This window comes from Eublepharis macularius, chromosome 4 (assembly GCF_028583425.1).
Source record: "Eublepharis macularius isolate TG4126 chromosome 4, MPM_Emac_v1.0, whole genome shotgun sequence".
Taxonomy (NCBI): Eukaryota; Metazoa; Chordata; class Lepidosauria; order Squamata; family Eublepharidae; genus Eublepharis; species Eublepharis macularius.
Window position 1 is genome coordinate 173,309,691 of NC_072793.1, and position 17,916 is coordinate 173,327,606.

The 17,916-nt window shown below is 44.5% G+C and overlaps 1 protein-coding gene across 1 annotated transcript; it reads left to right on the top strand.

The window, feature by feature from the left end:
* The first annotated feature begins 4,209 nt into the window (after positions 1 to 4,209).
* Positions 4,210 to 12,437, top strand: LOC129327076 (zinc finger protein 485-like). The gene is made up of 6 exons (XM_054975503.1): positions 4,210 to 4,285; positions 6,541 to 7,017; positions 7,195 to 7,243; positions 7,524 to 7,603; positions 7,863 to 7,989; positions 11,286 to 12,437. Exons 2-6 carry the CDS (start codon positions 6,607 to 6,609, stop codon positions 12,425 to 12,427), a joined length of 1,809 nt encoding a protein of 602 aa, XP_054831478.1. The 5' UTR covers positions 4,210 to 4,285; positions 6,541 to 6,606; the 3' UTR covers positions 12,428 to 12,437.
* The last annotated feature ends 5,479 nt before the right edge of the window (positions 12,438 to 17,916 follow it).

Genomic DNA, 17,916 nt, shown 5'->3' on the forward strand with positions numbered 1-17,916 from the left:
AAAGGCGCTACTGGACTCCTTATTACTTTGTGAGGGGTGAAATCTTATCCACATCTTCATAATGTTACTTGAAGTGGGGGGGGGGGAATCTTGCAGTTCTGGGAGTCATAATCTCTTTGGCCAAATTCGTCTCTCCTATTGTATTTTCCCCACCTCCTATGTGCTCTTGGCTGCCCTTATGTTAATTTAATGGCCTCAAGTTTAATTGACTTTACAGGGGCATTAGGTGACTTCATGAAGGATTGCCATTATGGTTAAAAGCTTTCAAGGGACTGAAGTGGAACCTCCTTGTTTAGAGGCACTTAACCTTCTGCGAGGGGAGCAAATGTGGGCTTATAGGCATTCTGGGGGGATAGGGCTGTCCACTGTGTGAGACGGGATGCTGGGCTGGATGAACACTGGTCTGATCCTGCTCAGCTGCTTTTATGTGCTAGAAATCTGTATCTGAAACAGGTAGATAGTGAAGTTAGTCTGTAGCAGCAAAATAAAACAGGAGCCCAGTGGCATTTGGGAGCCTAACTTAAATTTGTGTGTGCGTGCGCGCACACATGCATGCACGTGTGCCGTCAAGTCGTGCAAGGGGTTTTCATGGCAAATGAGGAGCAAAAGTGGTTTGCCCTTGCCTTCCTCTGCAGAGTCTTCCTTGGTGGTCTCCCATCCAAGTACCGACCCTGCTTAGGTTCTGAGATCTGATGAGAGCGGGCTACGCCACGTTGTTCTACCATCCAACCAAAATCTATGCGAGCACATGCTGGAATAAATGTTGGTTTCTAAAGTGCCACTCGACTCCTATAGATCGGATCCACTTTCTCCTTGTTATAAGAAGTCTCCACTTATGCTAAAGCATTGACGTTTTCGTTTTGTGTCTTAGTGCTTACCTTTCAATTTGCTTTCAAGTTTGTGTAAATTATTTTTGTCTTTCCTTTCCTAGGATTAAGCCCCATTGAATAGAATAGAGTAGGGTTCTGAATACCCCCGTTTAAGATTGCTCTCTTTGTTGTTAAATTGTACTATCAGGAAACACAATACGATCCAGCATGCCTTGAAATCAGTAAACAAAGCATATGATCTTGCATGATTTCAAATAAAAGCGACTGTGTATGAATTTATTTTCAGTTGCTGCCACATATACATATTTAAGAGATCAGCTGTTATTTCATTTTTTTTTTGCTGACTCTGTCCTCAGTTCCAGTGAGCTGCTCCCTGACCCCTCTCTCTGTTCCTTCCAGAAGCTTCACTGTTTCACCCTTTCCTTCCATGGGTGATCATTTCCTTGCCTCTGTTACTCACCTGTATTCTTACTCTGATTCCCCATTTGTTAGGAAATTATTCATTGGTTTATTTAGCAAATTTATATGCAACCTCTGTGTCTTGGGCAAAAGCCAGATAGTGTCCATCCCAGAAGCAGAAGTCTGTGGCTCAGCAGCAGATCATCTGCTTTGCGTGGCACGACTAGACCTCCGTAACTTCCAGATCCACCCATGTTTCCTTTGGGAAGTCCAGCTGTACTGTAGCTGCTGTGCTTCAAGGGAGAATTCCACAGTGCCCTCCTGGATTGCTTGCAATACACGCTGGGTGAGTGACATGAATTCCAGTAGAGCCCTAGTTGATCTAGGAGAGTTGGCAATCCTACTAAACCTCCAACAAAGTTGGGCAAGACAAATTCCGGCTTCATTAATTTGCGAGTCTCACTTTAGGGAAGCAGCTAGGCAGGGCGTTATCTGAAATGAAATCTAATCTCCCTGCAAGGTCTGAACTGTTCTGTCCCACTCTGGCGTTAAAATCACCAGACATTATAATATCTAAGGCTGGGGATTTCTGTTCTAGGCCCTCTAAAAACTCTAATAGCCCATCCCAATAGAAGGTCAGGGTTTCTTTTGCAGCACAAGGCGGCACATAAACATTAATTATTATTAAGGACTTTCCTGAACTTTTCAAGAGACAGGCTTGTGCCAAGTGACCACAATTCTGTAGGGGAAGCACCTCAAAATTGGAGTTACGGGGCCATAACAGTGAAAGATCAGCTTGGTATCTACCAAAATGCTTAGATTTAAAAGCTAACGAGGAGAGTGACCTAAAACCCTCTAGGAAAATTTCATAGCGTTATCAGGTTTCCTGGAGTAAAATGACATCAAACTTTCTAAAGAAGCTGCTAAAGTTCAGGTCACAGGACTTGTTCTTCCAGCTTGTTCTTCCTACTACAGAGTAGAGATGTCATAAATTTCATGGTAAGCACTTTCAATAGCAGAATATCCTTCGTTTGACAGCTGTCATCCTCTGTAAGCCAAGTTTCAGGTGGGTAGTCTGTAGCAGAAGAGCAAGATTTGGGTCTAGTAGCACCTCAGAGACCGATTATATTTCCAGAGAGCGAAATATCCAATTTGTTTGCCTACCACCTAACTCAGATGACTCTCAAACAACTTTCCCACCGCACAGTAGCTGTGGGGGTGGATTTTCATCTCCTTGCCTTGCCGAGGTTTTTTCATCTGCTCAACAAGTGAGATTGATTCTCCCGGGGCCATGGATACTCCAGTCATGTCATTCAGTGAGGTGAGGGGGGAACTACGGCTCCCATATGACTATGTGAAAATGCAAATCTGGGAAATAATGTTGATGTTAGAGGGACTTAAACAACAAATGGTAAGATTTCCTACAAGCAGAGTTTTTACATATAATCGCTGTTTGTGTATATTGAAAGGTGTGTATCTGCGTACATTGACTGGTATATTTCTCCCTTCTTGCCCACCTTCCTAGGTTACAAACCTCTGAGAGGCTGTGGGATCCATACGTGAGAGGGGTCTTGACCCACTTTTAGGGAAACCCTACCCCCTTTTACCTCCGGTATATTTCTGCCACCAGTCAAACTCTGTGAACACTCCTTTCTCCCTTTCAGTGTTCTGACTTATCAAAGGTGGGTGGGTCAGTGTGTGTATGCCGGTGGACGATTACTATTCCACCCCTTTGTGCTTGCTAGCCCTCTAACCTGATCAGGGGTTTGATCGCTGCATGGATGAAGGCCTGTGGGTGTGCATTTTTGCCACAGCCTGAGATCTCTTTTTAACTAGAAAACATTCTTATCATCTAAGGACTCAGAAAGGCAAGGCAGGGCTTACAGGCATTAGAGAAACTAAGAAAAGAACCGAAAGCAACCTTAACTGGGATTTCTCTGCTCAGTAACTGTACCTTGGCATTTGTCTCTGTGAAATCCATGCCAGCCAGATACATATTTTTTGGGCCTGTAAATCAAATGCATCTGACGAAGAGATCTGAGGCTCTCAAAAGCTTATGCTACAATAAAGCTGGTTAGTCTTAAAGGTGCTACTGGACTCTGTTATAAAGGGGCTGTTACAGTTAGGAAAGGGGTAAAGTGGCTTTCCTTGCTGGGAACAACCTCAGACTAAGGTTTCCCTGGAAAGCCCCCTGGTAGTCGCTTGCGCTCCTCAAGGATCTCCTGAGAACCGTTAGTCTGATCCTCTAGAAGCCGCTCTTCCAGCTCAGCCCTAGCAAAGTAACACAGTAACAGGTTGGAAACGCTGAAAAAATATATCTTACAGCAAACTAGGTAACACCCAAACAGAGATTCAGAGAAATATCCCAAAGAAATTCATTGTACCAAAGAAGCCAAAAATGCCTTTATAGAAAGAAGGTTTATTTTAGAAAAAAAGGGGGAAAGGATGGGTGGATGCAAAGCGGGTAGGAAGGAGGGCAAAGGGACAGGGTAAAAACCGGAGGGCAAAATTCAAAAGAGAGGGGAAAGCACACTAGCACACAGTCTGTCAAATGAAACCACAAGGTTGAGCTAACTCAACTAAGTATACTTTACCTAAGTTGTACCAGGTTCCTCAGAGCATGTACAGAGTTCCTTGCACTACCAAGATAGTGGAGGAGTCCTTAACCCCTGGCCCACTGATCTTGGGGGCTCCAGATATAAAGTTAGGGGAACGAGGCAGGGATAGAAAAGGGGGCAGAAGCTTCTCTTCCTTTGTCCCCAGTTTGCAGTTACTCCCGAGTAGTGACACTGGAGTGAGGCTTGCTTACAGAGTGATTAACACTCTTGCAGTCGAAGCCAGGAGCAGGTCCCTGTTTGGTATCTGGAGGGAGTTCAATGGAAGGGTTAAAGGGAAGGACTCCTAATTCCTAGAGAGGCCTCCAGAGAGAAGGCCACGTGATTCGCCACAGTCACTTCCTGCTCCAGTGTCGCACGTGTGTGTTGTATTGAGAGCACCGTTGGCTGAAGGGGAGAAGCAGCAGCAGCAGCAGCAGCGGCGGAGTTTTTCAAAAGTAGGTAAGCAATCAAATATTTCCCCTACCAAATGTCTCTTTGCTTCTGATGGCGGAACAGTCCAGTCCAGTCCAGTGGGGCGGCCGTGTTTGGGCTGCTCTAAAGATTCCTGCAGCATAGACCAACCGGAGTCTATAGTTTGGCAATCCTTTGCTAATCAGACTAACTCGAGGAGTCGATATTTAAAAGACTTTTCCTGCTATTTCCTGGAAGCCCCTCTTCTCTGGAGGGAGAGCTGAGTTCATTCCTAGATGCGTTCATTTCTCCTGCTGGCAAAATGGCTCCTTTTGGCGTTTGTTGCCGTTCTTCCCATAAGGCAGGCGTTGATGTGATGCAGGAGCGCTCCCACAGGACCCGCAGGGTCTTTCTTGCCTTTCTGGAAGAGAAAATTTGGATTTTTAGAGGCTCCTTCTCTTCACCCAGCTATGGTTTCGGAGGACACAATTCTGCTTACAGACTCAGCACTTTTTCCTGTCAACAAATTTTCTCTCTTCCGGGTGACTTCTGCAGCTTGGCATGCTTCGGTTGCTTTGGCTAATGTTCGGTGTCTGGAAATCCGTCTCTCCTCTTGCAATTAGGGACCCCTGGGACAATCTGATCACTTCTTAAGGAGTCTGCAAACTCTCCAAAATCACACGTCCAACTCCAGATTCTCAAATGAGCCACAAACTCTGAAAAATCTCTCCCTTCCTTTACTTTCTTGTGTGACAAAGATAATTATTTATTTACCGATTTTTTCTGCCATCTGTATTATGTAGAATAGCCACATAATCCATATGCCTAGCCTGAGCTACTTTGGTTAAGGCTCATAAGTTTCCAGAGGCCCAGTTCTGGCTTGCCAGCCCTGGGAATGGAATGAGCAGGCTTAATTAATTAATTGCACCTGTAGCCTGTTGTCCAAAGCAAGGTATCCTTGGGTGGAACGGAGTATGGAAATGTACCCTGATTGGCTGACAGCCCTAGAAAAGATGGCTCCTCCCAGCAGCTCGTCTAGCTTTCTGGATCACACTCCAACATGCAATCTGATAACATCCACATAGGAGAGACTTTGCTCCATGCCAGGCCCTACGATGACCAGAATGGCCTGGCATGGTTTTGGACTTTCTTTCTGTTTGTGTGTATGAGCAACCTGGAAGCTACTTCAGAGAATACAAGTTAGCAAGCTTTTCTATCTAGTCAGATCAGATGGTTTTAGCTTTTCTATCTAGTCAGATCAGATGGTTTTAGCTAAGCTTAGGCAAGCTGTTATTTTATTGCCGTTTGCTTTTTGCCTTATAGAGTGGTTCCTGCCCTGCAAATGCTCTTCTGAATTAAATAAACAACATATATTTAAGCCTGGTGTCTAGAGTTACTGATCACATGTGTGCAAGAGCTGCCAGAACAAACACAGAAACTGGGAAGTCTCAACAAATTAAATGTCTCGACCCTCCCGAGGGCTGCTAGGGGTCTTGAGTGGCTGTGCACTAGTGCTTGGGAACAGTAGCCGGGGGTTGAACCTTAAGACGGATGGCTTTAAAAGCAAAGCATAATTAGACCCTATGAAATTAAAAGTTGTTAATGAAATCCAGCACTAATTATCTAGTGAGAGTATAAAATCATTGGTCCTTGAGCAGGTTAAAATGAATAACACTTTCCAGACTAAGAGCCCCCTATCAAGATAGTAGTCAAAGATTAATCAAAAGCCTCGTTTTGGCTTGTCATATAATGCTCCTCAAACATTTTTGCATATTTAGAAATGTATGAAAGAAATCAGCAGGTTGGGGCCCTGCAAGGTTCAAAATTAGGGCTCCTTCCTATTCTCTGGCTTCTCCACAAATCCACTGGCTTCCATAAATAAGTCAAGCTCTTGTCTGAATCTTCTCCAATTGTCTGTAGCAGGACTGGGACAATCCAGCACCTCTGGGGCTCTAAGTAGCGCCATCCTATTTCTTAGGGAATCTTTCCATTTTCACCCCCTTTTTGTGAATTGGCACCCCTTTCCTTGTCCCAGGCAGTATTCTCTGGTTGGTGAATGCTGCAGGATTCTTTTGTTTATAGTTGAGCAGTACTTTTATTAAGCAGAGGAGAGTCTTTCTGTTCACTGTATTGATGCTCCTCTTCCCTTGCTCTGTTCAGCTTCTTATTTACTTGATTCCAGCATGATCTTTCTGAAGTCAGAACTCCCCTCTTCAGCTGCAGATGCCATGTGTATCAGTCCAGAAAGTCAGTGTTGGCTTTGCAGCTGGTTAGAGGTCTGGCACTTGCCTTTCTGTTTACAGAAAATCTGGCAGAGAAGGAAGGTGATCCATTGGTCCGGGTGGAGGCTGTCTGGAGAGGAGGGAAGGATGCGGGGAGAGCCAGACCTAGCTGATCTGGAAGCAAGAAAAGGCCCTGATGCCTCCGAGGCTGGAAGTAGAAGGCGACTGTGGGAAGAGACCAGGCAGACAAGCCTGGGAGACAACATCCTCCTGTCAGATGTGCAGCTCCAGCTCTTCAGGCACTTCTGCTACCAGGAGGCCGAGGGGCCCCGTGAGACTTGCAGCCGACTCCATCATCTCTGCTGCCAGTGGCTGAAGCCGGAGAGGCACAGCAAGAGGGAGATGCTGGACCTGGTGCTTCTGGAGCAGTTCCTAGCTGTCCTGCCTCCGGAGATGGAGAGCTGGGTCAGGGAATGTGGGCCGGAGAGCAGTTCCCAGGCAGTGGCCCTGGCAGAAGGCTTCCTCCTGAGCCAGGCAGAGGAGAACTGGAACCAGCAGGTGAGAAAGTTTCATCCAGGTCATATCTGGGGGTCAGAATATAAACAAGGGCACCACACAGAATATAAACAAGGGCACCACACAGGTTGCACCAACTTTTTAAGACTCCCCTCTTTCCTGTTCCCTGTTTCCTTTCTCATCTGTCTCCCCTTTCTGGGATCCCCACTTGTGTTTCAGGTTCAGAAGCAGTCTGGGCAGGAGGGCTACCATGGAGCAAATTTGATGGGTAAGATCAAAAGGGATGTGTGATGTGCTATTCATCCCTTTGACATGGTTCTTTAGTCTCCTTGAATCCAGGGGCTGATTTTTGCTCCCCAGTGCTGTGTAGGAAAGATGCTGCATCCTCTCAGTCTAAACGTTTTTTTGAACATTCTGCATCAAAACGAGTACTTTTGAGTTATGACACTGAACCAATAGAGGGACGATTTTGTTTCTACCAAGGGTATGAAATGCAGAATGCTTTTAATGTTTAATCTGTCTTCCACTTAAATTTTTATCCTTCATAGGTGGCATCTTGAAACCAGTGATGTATTCACTGCCATCTCTTTGGGACAGAGAAAAAGCAGCTTCCAGGCAGCCAGACAGGGTAAGTGTGAAATGGTGTATCAAGCCCCGGGGTGCCTCTTGCCAATCCTCTCTAGGTTGGAGAGAATCTTCGTCTCCCTCCCCCTCTCCTTCCTTTGGCTGTCATCTGTGTTGCTCACTGGTACAGAACATGAGAATGTCTAGTGGAGGTTTGAATCCTCACAGGAGGCATCTCATTATGGTCCTTATGTAGTCCAGTTAGAAGGGGAAGAATTGTGACGGTATCTCTGAGGAGAGAGTTTTTATTTTCCTATTGGCAGGGTCCGGTGACCTTTGAGGAGGTGTCTGTGCACTTCACGGAGGAGGAGTGGGCCCTGCTGGATCCGGGCCAAAGAACCCTTCACAAGGAAGTCATGGAGGAAACCTGTCAGAATGTGGCCTCTCTGGGTAAGGCTCCCCTTTCCTTTGATTCCCAGATGCTGAAGGTAGAAAGAAGGACCCTGATAAGGCTCTTCCAATGGAGACTCTGAGTAGCAGAATAGAGAAGGTTGCTGTGCAGGCAAGGGAGGGGCTTCTACTCATGTAATGGACTCCCCCCCCCCCGCCCAGTTCTAGTTTGAAAGCTGCAAGTAACATCTGTGTGTGCATGTGTGTGTGTTATGTGCCATCAAGTAGCCTCGGACCTATGGTGACCCTATGATTGAAGGCTCTCTAAAACATCCTATTATCAACAGACTTGCTCAGATCCTGCAAGCTGGAGGACATGGCTTCCTTTATTGACTCAAGCCATCTTCTTTTAGGTATTCCTCTTTTCCTACTGTCTTCCACTTTTCCTAGCATTATTGACTTTTCCAGAGAGCCTTGTCTTCTCATGATGTGACCAAAGTACGATAGCCTCAGTTTTGTCATTTTAGCTTCTAGGGAGAATTCCGGCTTGGTTTGATCTAGTACCCACTTATTTGTCTTTTTGGTCGTCCGTGGTATCTGCAAAACTCTCCTCCAGCACCACATTTCAAATGAATCAATTTTCTTCCTGTCAGCTTTCTTCACGATCCACCTTTATTTTGTTGAACTGCATGTGCTGCTGTACTGATTGCCGCCATCTGGCTATTATATATTATTGTAATTAGTGTATATTTTATAAGTGAACTCATTGTAATGTGTTTAAATTTTAATGTGTTGTAATCCGCCCTGAGCCCTTCTTGGGGAGGGCGGAATAGAAATTCAAAGTAAAGAAATAAAATAAATAAACCTTCGCATTCATACATAGTAATGGAGAATACCATAGTTTAGATTATTTTAATCTTGATCTTCTAACTCTCAGTCTTCTTCTGATTTCTTGGTTGCAGTCTCCACTTTGCTTGATGGTTGAGCCAAGGAATAGAAAATCTTGAACAATTTCTATTTTCTCATTGTCAACTTTAAAACTGTGTAATTCCTCAGTAGCCATTACTATTGTCTTCTTGATGTTCAGCTATAATCCAGCTTTGGTGCTTTCTCCATTAAACTTCATCAGTGGTCGTTTCAAGTCGTCACTCGTTTCTGCCAGTAACGTGGTGTCATCTGCATGTCTCAAATTGTTAATCTTCCTTCCACCAATTTTCACTCCACCTTTTTCTGGATCTAATCCAGCTTCCCTTCTGATATGCTCTGCATAGAGGTTGAACAGGTAGGGGGATAATATGCATCCTTGCCTGACACCTTTGCCAATTGAAAACCATTCTGGTTCCCCATATTTTGTCCTAACAGGAGTCTCTTGTCCAGAGTACAGGTTGCACATCAAAACAATCAGGTTTTGTAGAACTTCCATTTCTTTGAACACTCTTGCATAGCTTTTCATGATCCACTCAGTCAATAACTTTGCTGTAATCTATAAAACGTAGGCTGATTTTCTTCTGAAATTCCCTGGTATGTTCCATTAGCCACCATTAATTTGCAAAGTAATCTCTGGTGCCTCTTCCTTTTCTAAATCCAGCTTTAACATCTGATGTTCTCGTTGCATATCTGGTAAGAGTCTTTGCTGTAGAATTCTGATCATCACTTTGCTTGCATGGGAAATTAACTCAATGGTCCGATAGTTGCTGCTGTCAGATATGCCTCCAGCATATCTGTCATGTGTTACGGATTTCTTGCTGCAGTGTGTAGTGTACCTCTGAGAACATGCAGAGGGAAACCTGTTTTGCTGAATGGTTGCTAGCTGCTTATCTTGCAGGTGTTTTGGTTACAATTTCCTGGCAGGCCTGAGAACGTGGCCTTGAAGTTTCAGCAGAGACTGCACCAAACTCCTAAGAGACTGAGCAGAGCTTATCCTTTCCCTCCTCCCCTCTTCTCAGGCTCAGCGCACCAAAATCCTAACGGACTTTCTTTCCCTTTGGGGGCAGGGACTTTGACCTATAATTAACCTTGCTTTGCTACCTTGAGTCACTTCAGCCAATGCTCCTGTCATAGCATCTTGATACTGGTATTCTTCTTTAATAAAACCAACTTTAACTCATTTACTCCCGTGATGTAGTGAAGCGTTTTGAGAAGTACTTGGCAAGACGTGACAGCTGGACTCTTTGGCATCCCTTTTTTTGGAATTGGAATGTAGACTATGTTTTAAGTCTGTGGGCTTTTGTTTTGTTTTCCATATTTGTTGATAGATTCTTGTTAAGATTTTGATGGACTACATTTCTGTTGCTTGAAGTATCCCTATTGGTATTCCATCTACTCTAGAGGCTTTGTTTCTCCCAATTGCTTTGAGTAGCTTTTACTTCACTTTCTAAGATTTCTGATTCTGCATCAAAAGATTCTTCATCGAAGGTGTCCTCCATCCATCTCTTCTGTATAGTTCTTCAGTGTATTGTTTCCATCTTTCCTTTATTTTGTCCTGACCAGATACTGTATTTCCATGTTGATCTTTCAGCATCCCGAGCCGAGGTTTGAATTTCCCTCTGGTTTCCCAGATCTCATGGAACAGCTCTCTTCTTCCTTTTTTTGTTGTTGTGAAAGCAAGGAGAGGAAAAGCAAGGAGGGGAAATTGGCTTTCCTAACAGCTCATGGGGTGTCTGCTGGAAATAGAAGACAAAAGGCAGGGAAGCAAGACGGAGGCTTTTTTACTGGGTGTCATCTGGTCTATTTCAGAACTACCAAGGAAACAACGTATTTTAAATATCCTCCTCCTCCTCATCATCATTATTCATTTTATATCCCGCCCTTCTTGCAAGCGGGCTCAGGGCGGATTACATCAAGCACAGATGATTTATATAAGGCTTCCAGTGTGCATGGCATCTTACATAGTATGAGAAGACAATCCTTTGCCCAGAGGACCTTGCAATCTCGCATTGGACATGGGAGGATAATAGTGGGGGTAGAGGATCTGTCCTCCCTTTTGCCTTCTCACCTGTTTTATAGGTAATTGTTACTTTGCTATTGACAACAAAAGATATAGTAACAAGTTCTCCTGGTCCCATTTCAGGAGAAGAAAAGGTCTAAGCTGCATATTATTATATTTACTGACTTTACATTAGTTATTGTTCTTCCTTTCTTGTGACATCCCCACTGCTGATACAGGCCATATGCATTTAAGCCTCCTCCACCTGATTTTGGAACTTTAGAAAGAACAATCGAGTTATAGAACAACTTTTTTTTGAAATGGACATTCCTAAGTTTTGATGCCTACTGACTCTAAAAATGGAGGTTCCACTTAGTCATCCTTTTGCTTTAAGGTCTTACTTCTCTTTCCTCTTTCCTTTTTATTCCAGAGGTTGGTGGTCCCCAGAACAAGACTGAGGAAGAACCACAACACCCCCCATTGGATGAGAAATACCAGACAAGAAACACAGAAGAAAACCAGAATAGGAGGAATGAATCTTCTGCTTCCGGTTCTGAATCTCATGACATCCCCACAGACCAAGGAAGGATCAATTGCCCTGTGTGTGGGAAAACGTTCATTCATAAATCAGTGTTTAATACACACTGGAGAATCCACACTGGGGAGAAAACATACAAATGTTTAGAATTTGGACAGACCTTTGTTCAGAAGACACATCTTATGGAAATCAAAAGAATCCTAACGGAGGAGAAAGCATATAAATGCTTGGAGTGTGGAAAGACCTTTGTCAAGAAAGTATATCTTATGCGACACGAAAAAATTCATACAGGAGAAAAACCTCATAAATGCTTGGAATGTGGAAAGAGCTTTACTCAGAGTGGCAACCTTACTGTCCATCAACGAATCCACACAGGTGAGAAACCATATAAATGCCTGGAGTGTGGAAAGAGCTTTGTTGAGAGGTCAAAACTTATAATCCATCAACGAATCCACACAGGAGAGAAACCATATAAATGCTTGGAGTGTGGAAAGAGGTTTAATGATAGTGGAGGCCTTACTGTCCATCGAAGAATCCACACTGGGGAGAAACCATATAACTGCTTGGAGTGTGGAAAGAGCTTTGCTCGGAGAGAAAAACTTACTGTTCATCAACGAATCCACACAGGGGAGAAACCATATAAATGCTTGGAGTGTGGAAAGAGCTTTACTCAGAGTGGCGCCCTTACTGCCCATCAACGAATCCACACAGGGGAAAGACCATATAAATGCTTGGAGTGTGGAAAGAATATTGGCCAGAAGGTACATCTTAAGCAGGACCAAAGAATTCACGCAGGAGAAAAACCTACCTTTGAATCACACATAGACAAACACACATACACAGAAACACTTGATGCACTTGACCAAAAAGTACATGGAGGATGTTTCTGCAAACCAAAAGCAGAGCTGGCCCAATCTGTCACCTATACATTCCCAAAAGAGACTCTAGATACTCAAAGTAAGGAGAAGGGCAAGGAACAAAGGAGTGCCACAATAACATGGCTTTGTGTAGATTACAAGCTATCTAATATTTGAAGTTACAAGTAGCTAGCCAAGAATGTGCTCCCTTATCAAGTGAAACCTGTAAATATGGGAAGCGGAACTGATTGGGAGCTTCTTTGAAAAGGCTCATTTGCCGTGCCCTCCTTGGTTAAGATATTTTTATGGACTCGTATCATTGCTTCCCCTTATCTGTATATCAGTAATAATTGTATAGTTTTCTTTTGAGATAAATCATTTTAATTATGTGTATAGTTATCCTACTATATAAAAGGCTAAGTGTATTCAAGACAACTCATTTCCTATCCTAGTGCGCCACCAGAGGGTGCTGCTGCAGAGGGAAGCACAGATGAGGCAGCCAGACCTCCAGAGAGTGTGCTACGGTGGGAAGCCCAGGCCAGGATCAGGCGAGGAGCAGGCAGCAATGCCTGCCTCCCATCTTCACCCAGCTGGAAGCCAGAGTGGAGCAGGTGGCAATACTTGTCCCCTACCTTCACCCAGCTGGGATCAGGAGTGGAGCAGTTGGCAACGTCCACCCCCTGCCTTCACTCAGCTGGGATCAGGAACAAAGCAGGTGGCAATGCCCACCCCCCCTTTACCCAGCTGGGATCAGGAGCGGAGCAGGAGGCAATGCCTGCCCCCCATTCATCCAGCTGGGATCAGGAGTGGAGCAGGTGGCAATGCCCGGCCCCCCTTCACCTAGCTGGGATGAGGAGCAGAGCAGGTGGCTGCCTTCACCAAGCTGGAATCAGGTGCAGAGCAGGTGGCAATGCCCACTCACCCTTTACACAGCTGGGATCAGGCGAGGAGCAGGGGGCAATACCCATCCTCTGCCTTCACCCAGCTGGGATCAAGAGTGGAGTAGATGGCAATATCCACGACTGCCATCACCCAGGTGGGATCAGGGGCAGGGCAAGTGGAAATGTCCATCCCCTCTTCACCCAGTTCGGTTCAAGAGCAAAGCAGGTGGCATTGCCCACTCTCCTCTTCACCCGGTTGAGATCAGGAGTGGAGCAGTTGGCAGTGCCCACACCCCTCCATCACCCAGGTGGGATCAGGAGTGGAGCAGCTGGCAATGCCCACTTCCCTTCATCTGGCCTTGATCAGTCGTAGAGCAGAAGGAAATGCCTCTCTCCCCTTCACCCATCCAGGATAAGAGGTGGAGCAGGTGCCAATGCCCACACCCCTCACCCAGCCGGGATCAGGTGAGGAGCAGGTGACAATGTCTGCCCCTGGCCAGGATCAGGAGCGGAGCATGAAGCAATGCCCATCCCCCTTCACCCAGCCTGAATCAGGTGCACAGCAGGAGGTAACGCCCACCCCCAACTTCACCCGGCAGAAATCAGTAGTGGATCAGGTGGCAATGGCCACCCCCTTGACAATACCCGCCCCCTTCACCCAGCTGGGATCAGGAAGCAGTGCCAACCCCCCTTCACCCGGCCAGAATCAGGCACAGAGCCAAAGGCAATGCCAGCCTGTTCAACCTGCTGGGACCAAGCAAAGATCAGTTGTCCTGAGTGTGAGAAAAAATTCATTCATAAATCAGTGTTTGATACACACTGGAGAATCCACACTCGGGAGAAAACAGAAGTGCTTGGAATGTGAAAGTACCTTTCTTTGGAGCTCACATCTTGTTGTGCACCAAAGAAGCCACATAGGGGAGAAACCATACAAGTGCATGGAGTGTGGAAAGAGCTTTGCTCGGAGTGCAGATATTATTGCCCACCAAGGAATCCACACCGGGGAGAAGCCATATAAATGCTTGGAGTGTGGAAAGAGCTTTTCTCAGAGTGCCACCCTTAGTGTCCACCAATGAATCCACACAGGGAAGAAACCATATAAATGTGTGGAGTATGGAAAGAGATTTGTTTGGCACACACATCTTAGGGAACACAAGTATCCACAAAGGGGAGAAACCTCATAAATGCTTTGAGTTTGGAAAGAGCTTTTCTGAGAGTGCAGATCTGACTATTCATCAAGGAATCCACATGAGGGAGAAACCTTATAAATGTTTGGACTGTGAAATGAGCTTTAAGCATAACTGAACCCTTACCTACCATCAAGTTATCCACACAGGAGAGAAACCATATAAATGCTTGGAGTGTGGGAAAAGCTTTGCTCAGAATACAGAACTTCCAGCCCATCAACAAATCCACACACATGAAAAACTATAAACGTTTGGAACGTGGAAAGGCCTTTGTTCGGAAAGCACATCTTACTGTACACCAAAGAGTACACACAAGAGAGAAACCTCCTAAGTGCATGGAGTGTGGGAAGACCTTTGCTGGGACAAGGGTCCTTATTTCCCACCAAAGAATTCACACGGGGAGAAACTATAGACATGCTTGTATTGTGGAAAGAGCTTCATTCGGAATAACTCCCTCGTTTTGCACAGCAGAGTCCACACCGGGGGAAAGCAGCACAAATGTTCATAGTGTGGCAAGAGCTTCACCCACAAGTCTTACCGTATGAAGCATCTGGGTCCATGCGGGGGACCAATCACATGTCCAATCGAAGAAGTCTGAGGAAGGAGAAGCTGTAGAAATGTTTCCTCAGTGGCTGGAGTTTTTGTGCTAAGCTGTGCCAGAATTGTATAGCTGTTGAATTGCCCTGTGCTATATTAAATTATTGGTTTAAAACCATGGGAATTTAATGTGTTATATCATTTGTCCTGCCCATTTACCACTTTTTTTTTGGAAGCATTCTTTTGTGTTTTGGAAACATTCCCTTTTGAAGAATGAAACCTTATCCACAAATTTATAATGTGATTTGAAGGGGGGGAATCTTGAAGTCAGTGTCTCTGGAGCTAAATGACTCTTCTAGTGTATTTTCCTGATCCCCTTTGCTGTCTAGGCAGCCACTACTAATAATTACCCTTACAAGGGGATTAGATATATTCATAATCATTCTGGCTGTTAGCCTTTGATGAACCTAAGTGGAACCTCGTTATTCAGAAACAACATTTCTGTTGTTATGAGAGAAACTGAGGGAGTCTCTTATAGACTGAGTTTACAGACTTCCTGACATGCTCTGACCACTGTATGAAACAGAATGCCAGCCTGGATGAACCACGGGTCTGATCCTATTTGACTGCTCTTTTGTTCTAGAAAACTGTAAATCCGTAACTAAACCTGGTAGGTAGTGAAGTTAGTACGTAGCTGCAAAATAAAACAGTAAAGAGTCAGTAGCACTTTTAAGACTAACTGACTTTTTTGTAGCATAAGCTTTTGAGAACAACAGCTCTCTTCTTTAGATGTTTAGGCTTTGTGTGATCAAGAAACACAATAGAATCCAGCATGCCTTTAAATCATAGTAAACAAAGCATATGATCTTGCGTGATTTCAAATAAGAGCCCGTTTGGTGCAGTGGTTAAGAGTGGCAGGACTCTTATTTGGAGAACTGGGTTTGATTCCACACTTCTCCACTTGAAGCCAGCTGGGTGACCTTGGGTCAGTCACAGCTCTCTCATAAATAAGTTTAGCCATTATTTCAATTTTCTGCAGACTCTGCCCTTAATTCCAATATGTTGCCCCCCCCCCGGCCCCTCTCTCAGTTCCTTCTAGAAGGTTCACTGTTTCACCTTTTCCTTCCATGGATGATAATCTCCTGGCGTCTGTTAGTCACCTGTCGTCATAGTCTGACCTCCCATTGGTTAGGTTTATTTAGAGAATTTATGCACCATTTTTTCATTCCTGTTGAAAGCAAGATAGTGTCCACCCCACAAGCAGAGGGGCTGTGATATTGATCTTTAAAATCTTCTGAATTAGTGAATGTATTTGTATCCAAAACTTTTGGGCTTTATTTCACATTTCCAGCATAAATTTGAAATACCTTGGATGCATGTTCTGATGAAGTATATTTGACATCTGCTTGTCCAATTTATGTGGATACCTTCATCTTATGGAGCCCAAGGATGCGGACAGGATCCTTGGAGAGGATGTCACATAAGTTTTGATTTAAATCAAATAAAAAATAAATATTCATGCCAATTGTGTGTGTTCTTATGTAGTTCTCATACCCTTTGTAGAAAGTTCATCAGGTGGTCAGAATGAAATTACAGGATCTCTTTTACCTCTGACAGTCAATGTAGCCCAAGAAATAACCAATTTATTACTTTTTGAATTGTGGATAAGAGGCAAAATTTAGCCTTTTAGTCTTGCTTGAGAAAATAACGAGCATGATCAAGATGTATTTTGAAATTCACCTGTAGATTATCTCAATCGTTTTATCTAAAGCATAATCGTGTGTTAATTTTAGAAAGTTCTATCTCTATTTCTGACTATCACTTTATAAATAATGTCATGTTTGGAGAAGAAGGTTAAATGGAAGGAGTCTCAATTCCTAGAGAGGCATCAAGAAAGAAGGCCATGCGACTTGCCACAGTCTCTTCCTGTTTAGAGGCCCTCTGTGGAAGAAGTTACCTTTAATTTTCCCATTTAAGTGAAGTTGGGGGAAGGAGAGACAAGGCAGCATGGAGGATTTTTTAAATAAGTGAGTAATCTATAATAAATGAATCTGGCTGGCCATTTGTGACAGGCATAATTCATCCAAAAATAAAGCTGGAAGCCTCAAAATTGGCTACCAGGTTGACAGTGTGAGGTATAAGATATGGTGCCAAACATAAAGAATCAGGACATCTTGGCCTGCATAATCTCTGGACTCCTCCAATGTTTGTGCTGGAAGCGACCTTTGTTTCTGGCAGGCATAAATTTTAAAATTGGCGATTGGCTTCGGAATGATTGCGGGAATTGCAGTGCAAAACATGAAGGGCAATCAGGACCTCCTGGCCCAGATTATCTCTTGCCAGGCGGCCTTGGGCCAGTCACAGCCTACCTTACCTCACAGGTTTGTGAGGATAAAATGGGAGGACAGGAAAACAATGGAAGCCACTTTGTGTCCTCAATGAGAACGACTCACAGGCAGTTATAATAATAACAAAAGGATGTGTCTGTCCAGGTTATCAAACCCTTTGCTTTCCACGCTGGCAACTTTATGTAGGATGCTCAAGAGCAGGAGAGAGATGAAAACTTTTATTTTAGTTCCTTTGGGGAATATACCTCATGAAGTATATGTTGCAGAAAGCAAGGAAAGTGTTGTTAAGGACAGAGCGTTCCCTCCTAATATCACAGATACGGCCAGCAATAAAGGGGAACAGTTGCTCATCCAAGCAGTGTTGAGGGACCAGAAAATGGTACTTCCCAACATACATAGAAGGATTGCTCTGCATTCAGAGACTCCACATAGATCCTTCCTTAGGGACAGGAATGAGAATAACTTGGCATGGGAAAGGGGGTCGAATCCTCTCCTCTCTTTTCCTCACTTTGCAGTGAAATTGGAGTGATGCTCGGTGGGTTAACAGATGCAGCTCTCTGGGAGGCTGAAGACAGGAGCGAGTCCTTTGGATCTTCTGGAGAGAGTCAGTCTAAGGGTTAAATGGAAGGAGTCTTATCTCATGTCCTAGAGAGGCGTCAACAAAGAAGACCATGTGACTTTTCACCTTTCCTTCCGGGTCTAGCGTTCCACAT

Bases quoted from the DNA above. Each gene is read 5' to 3' on its own strand.
- LOC129327076 (XM_054975503.1), top strand. From the start codon at position 6,607: ATGCGGGGAGAGCCAGACCTAGCTGATCTGGAAGCAAGAAAAGGCCCT. The intron at 7,244-7,523 runs GTAAGATCAAAA...TATCCTTCATAG, and splicing joins CCATGGAGCAAATTTGATGG to GTGGCATCTTGAAACCAGTG. The intron at 7,604-7,862 runs GTAAGTGTGAAA...TCCTATTGGCAG, and splicing joins CTTCCAGGCAGCCAGACAGG to GGTCCGGTGACCTTTGAGGA.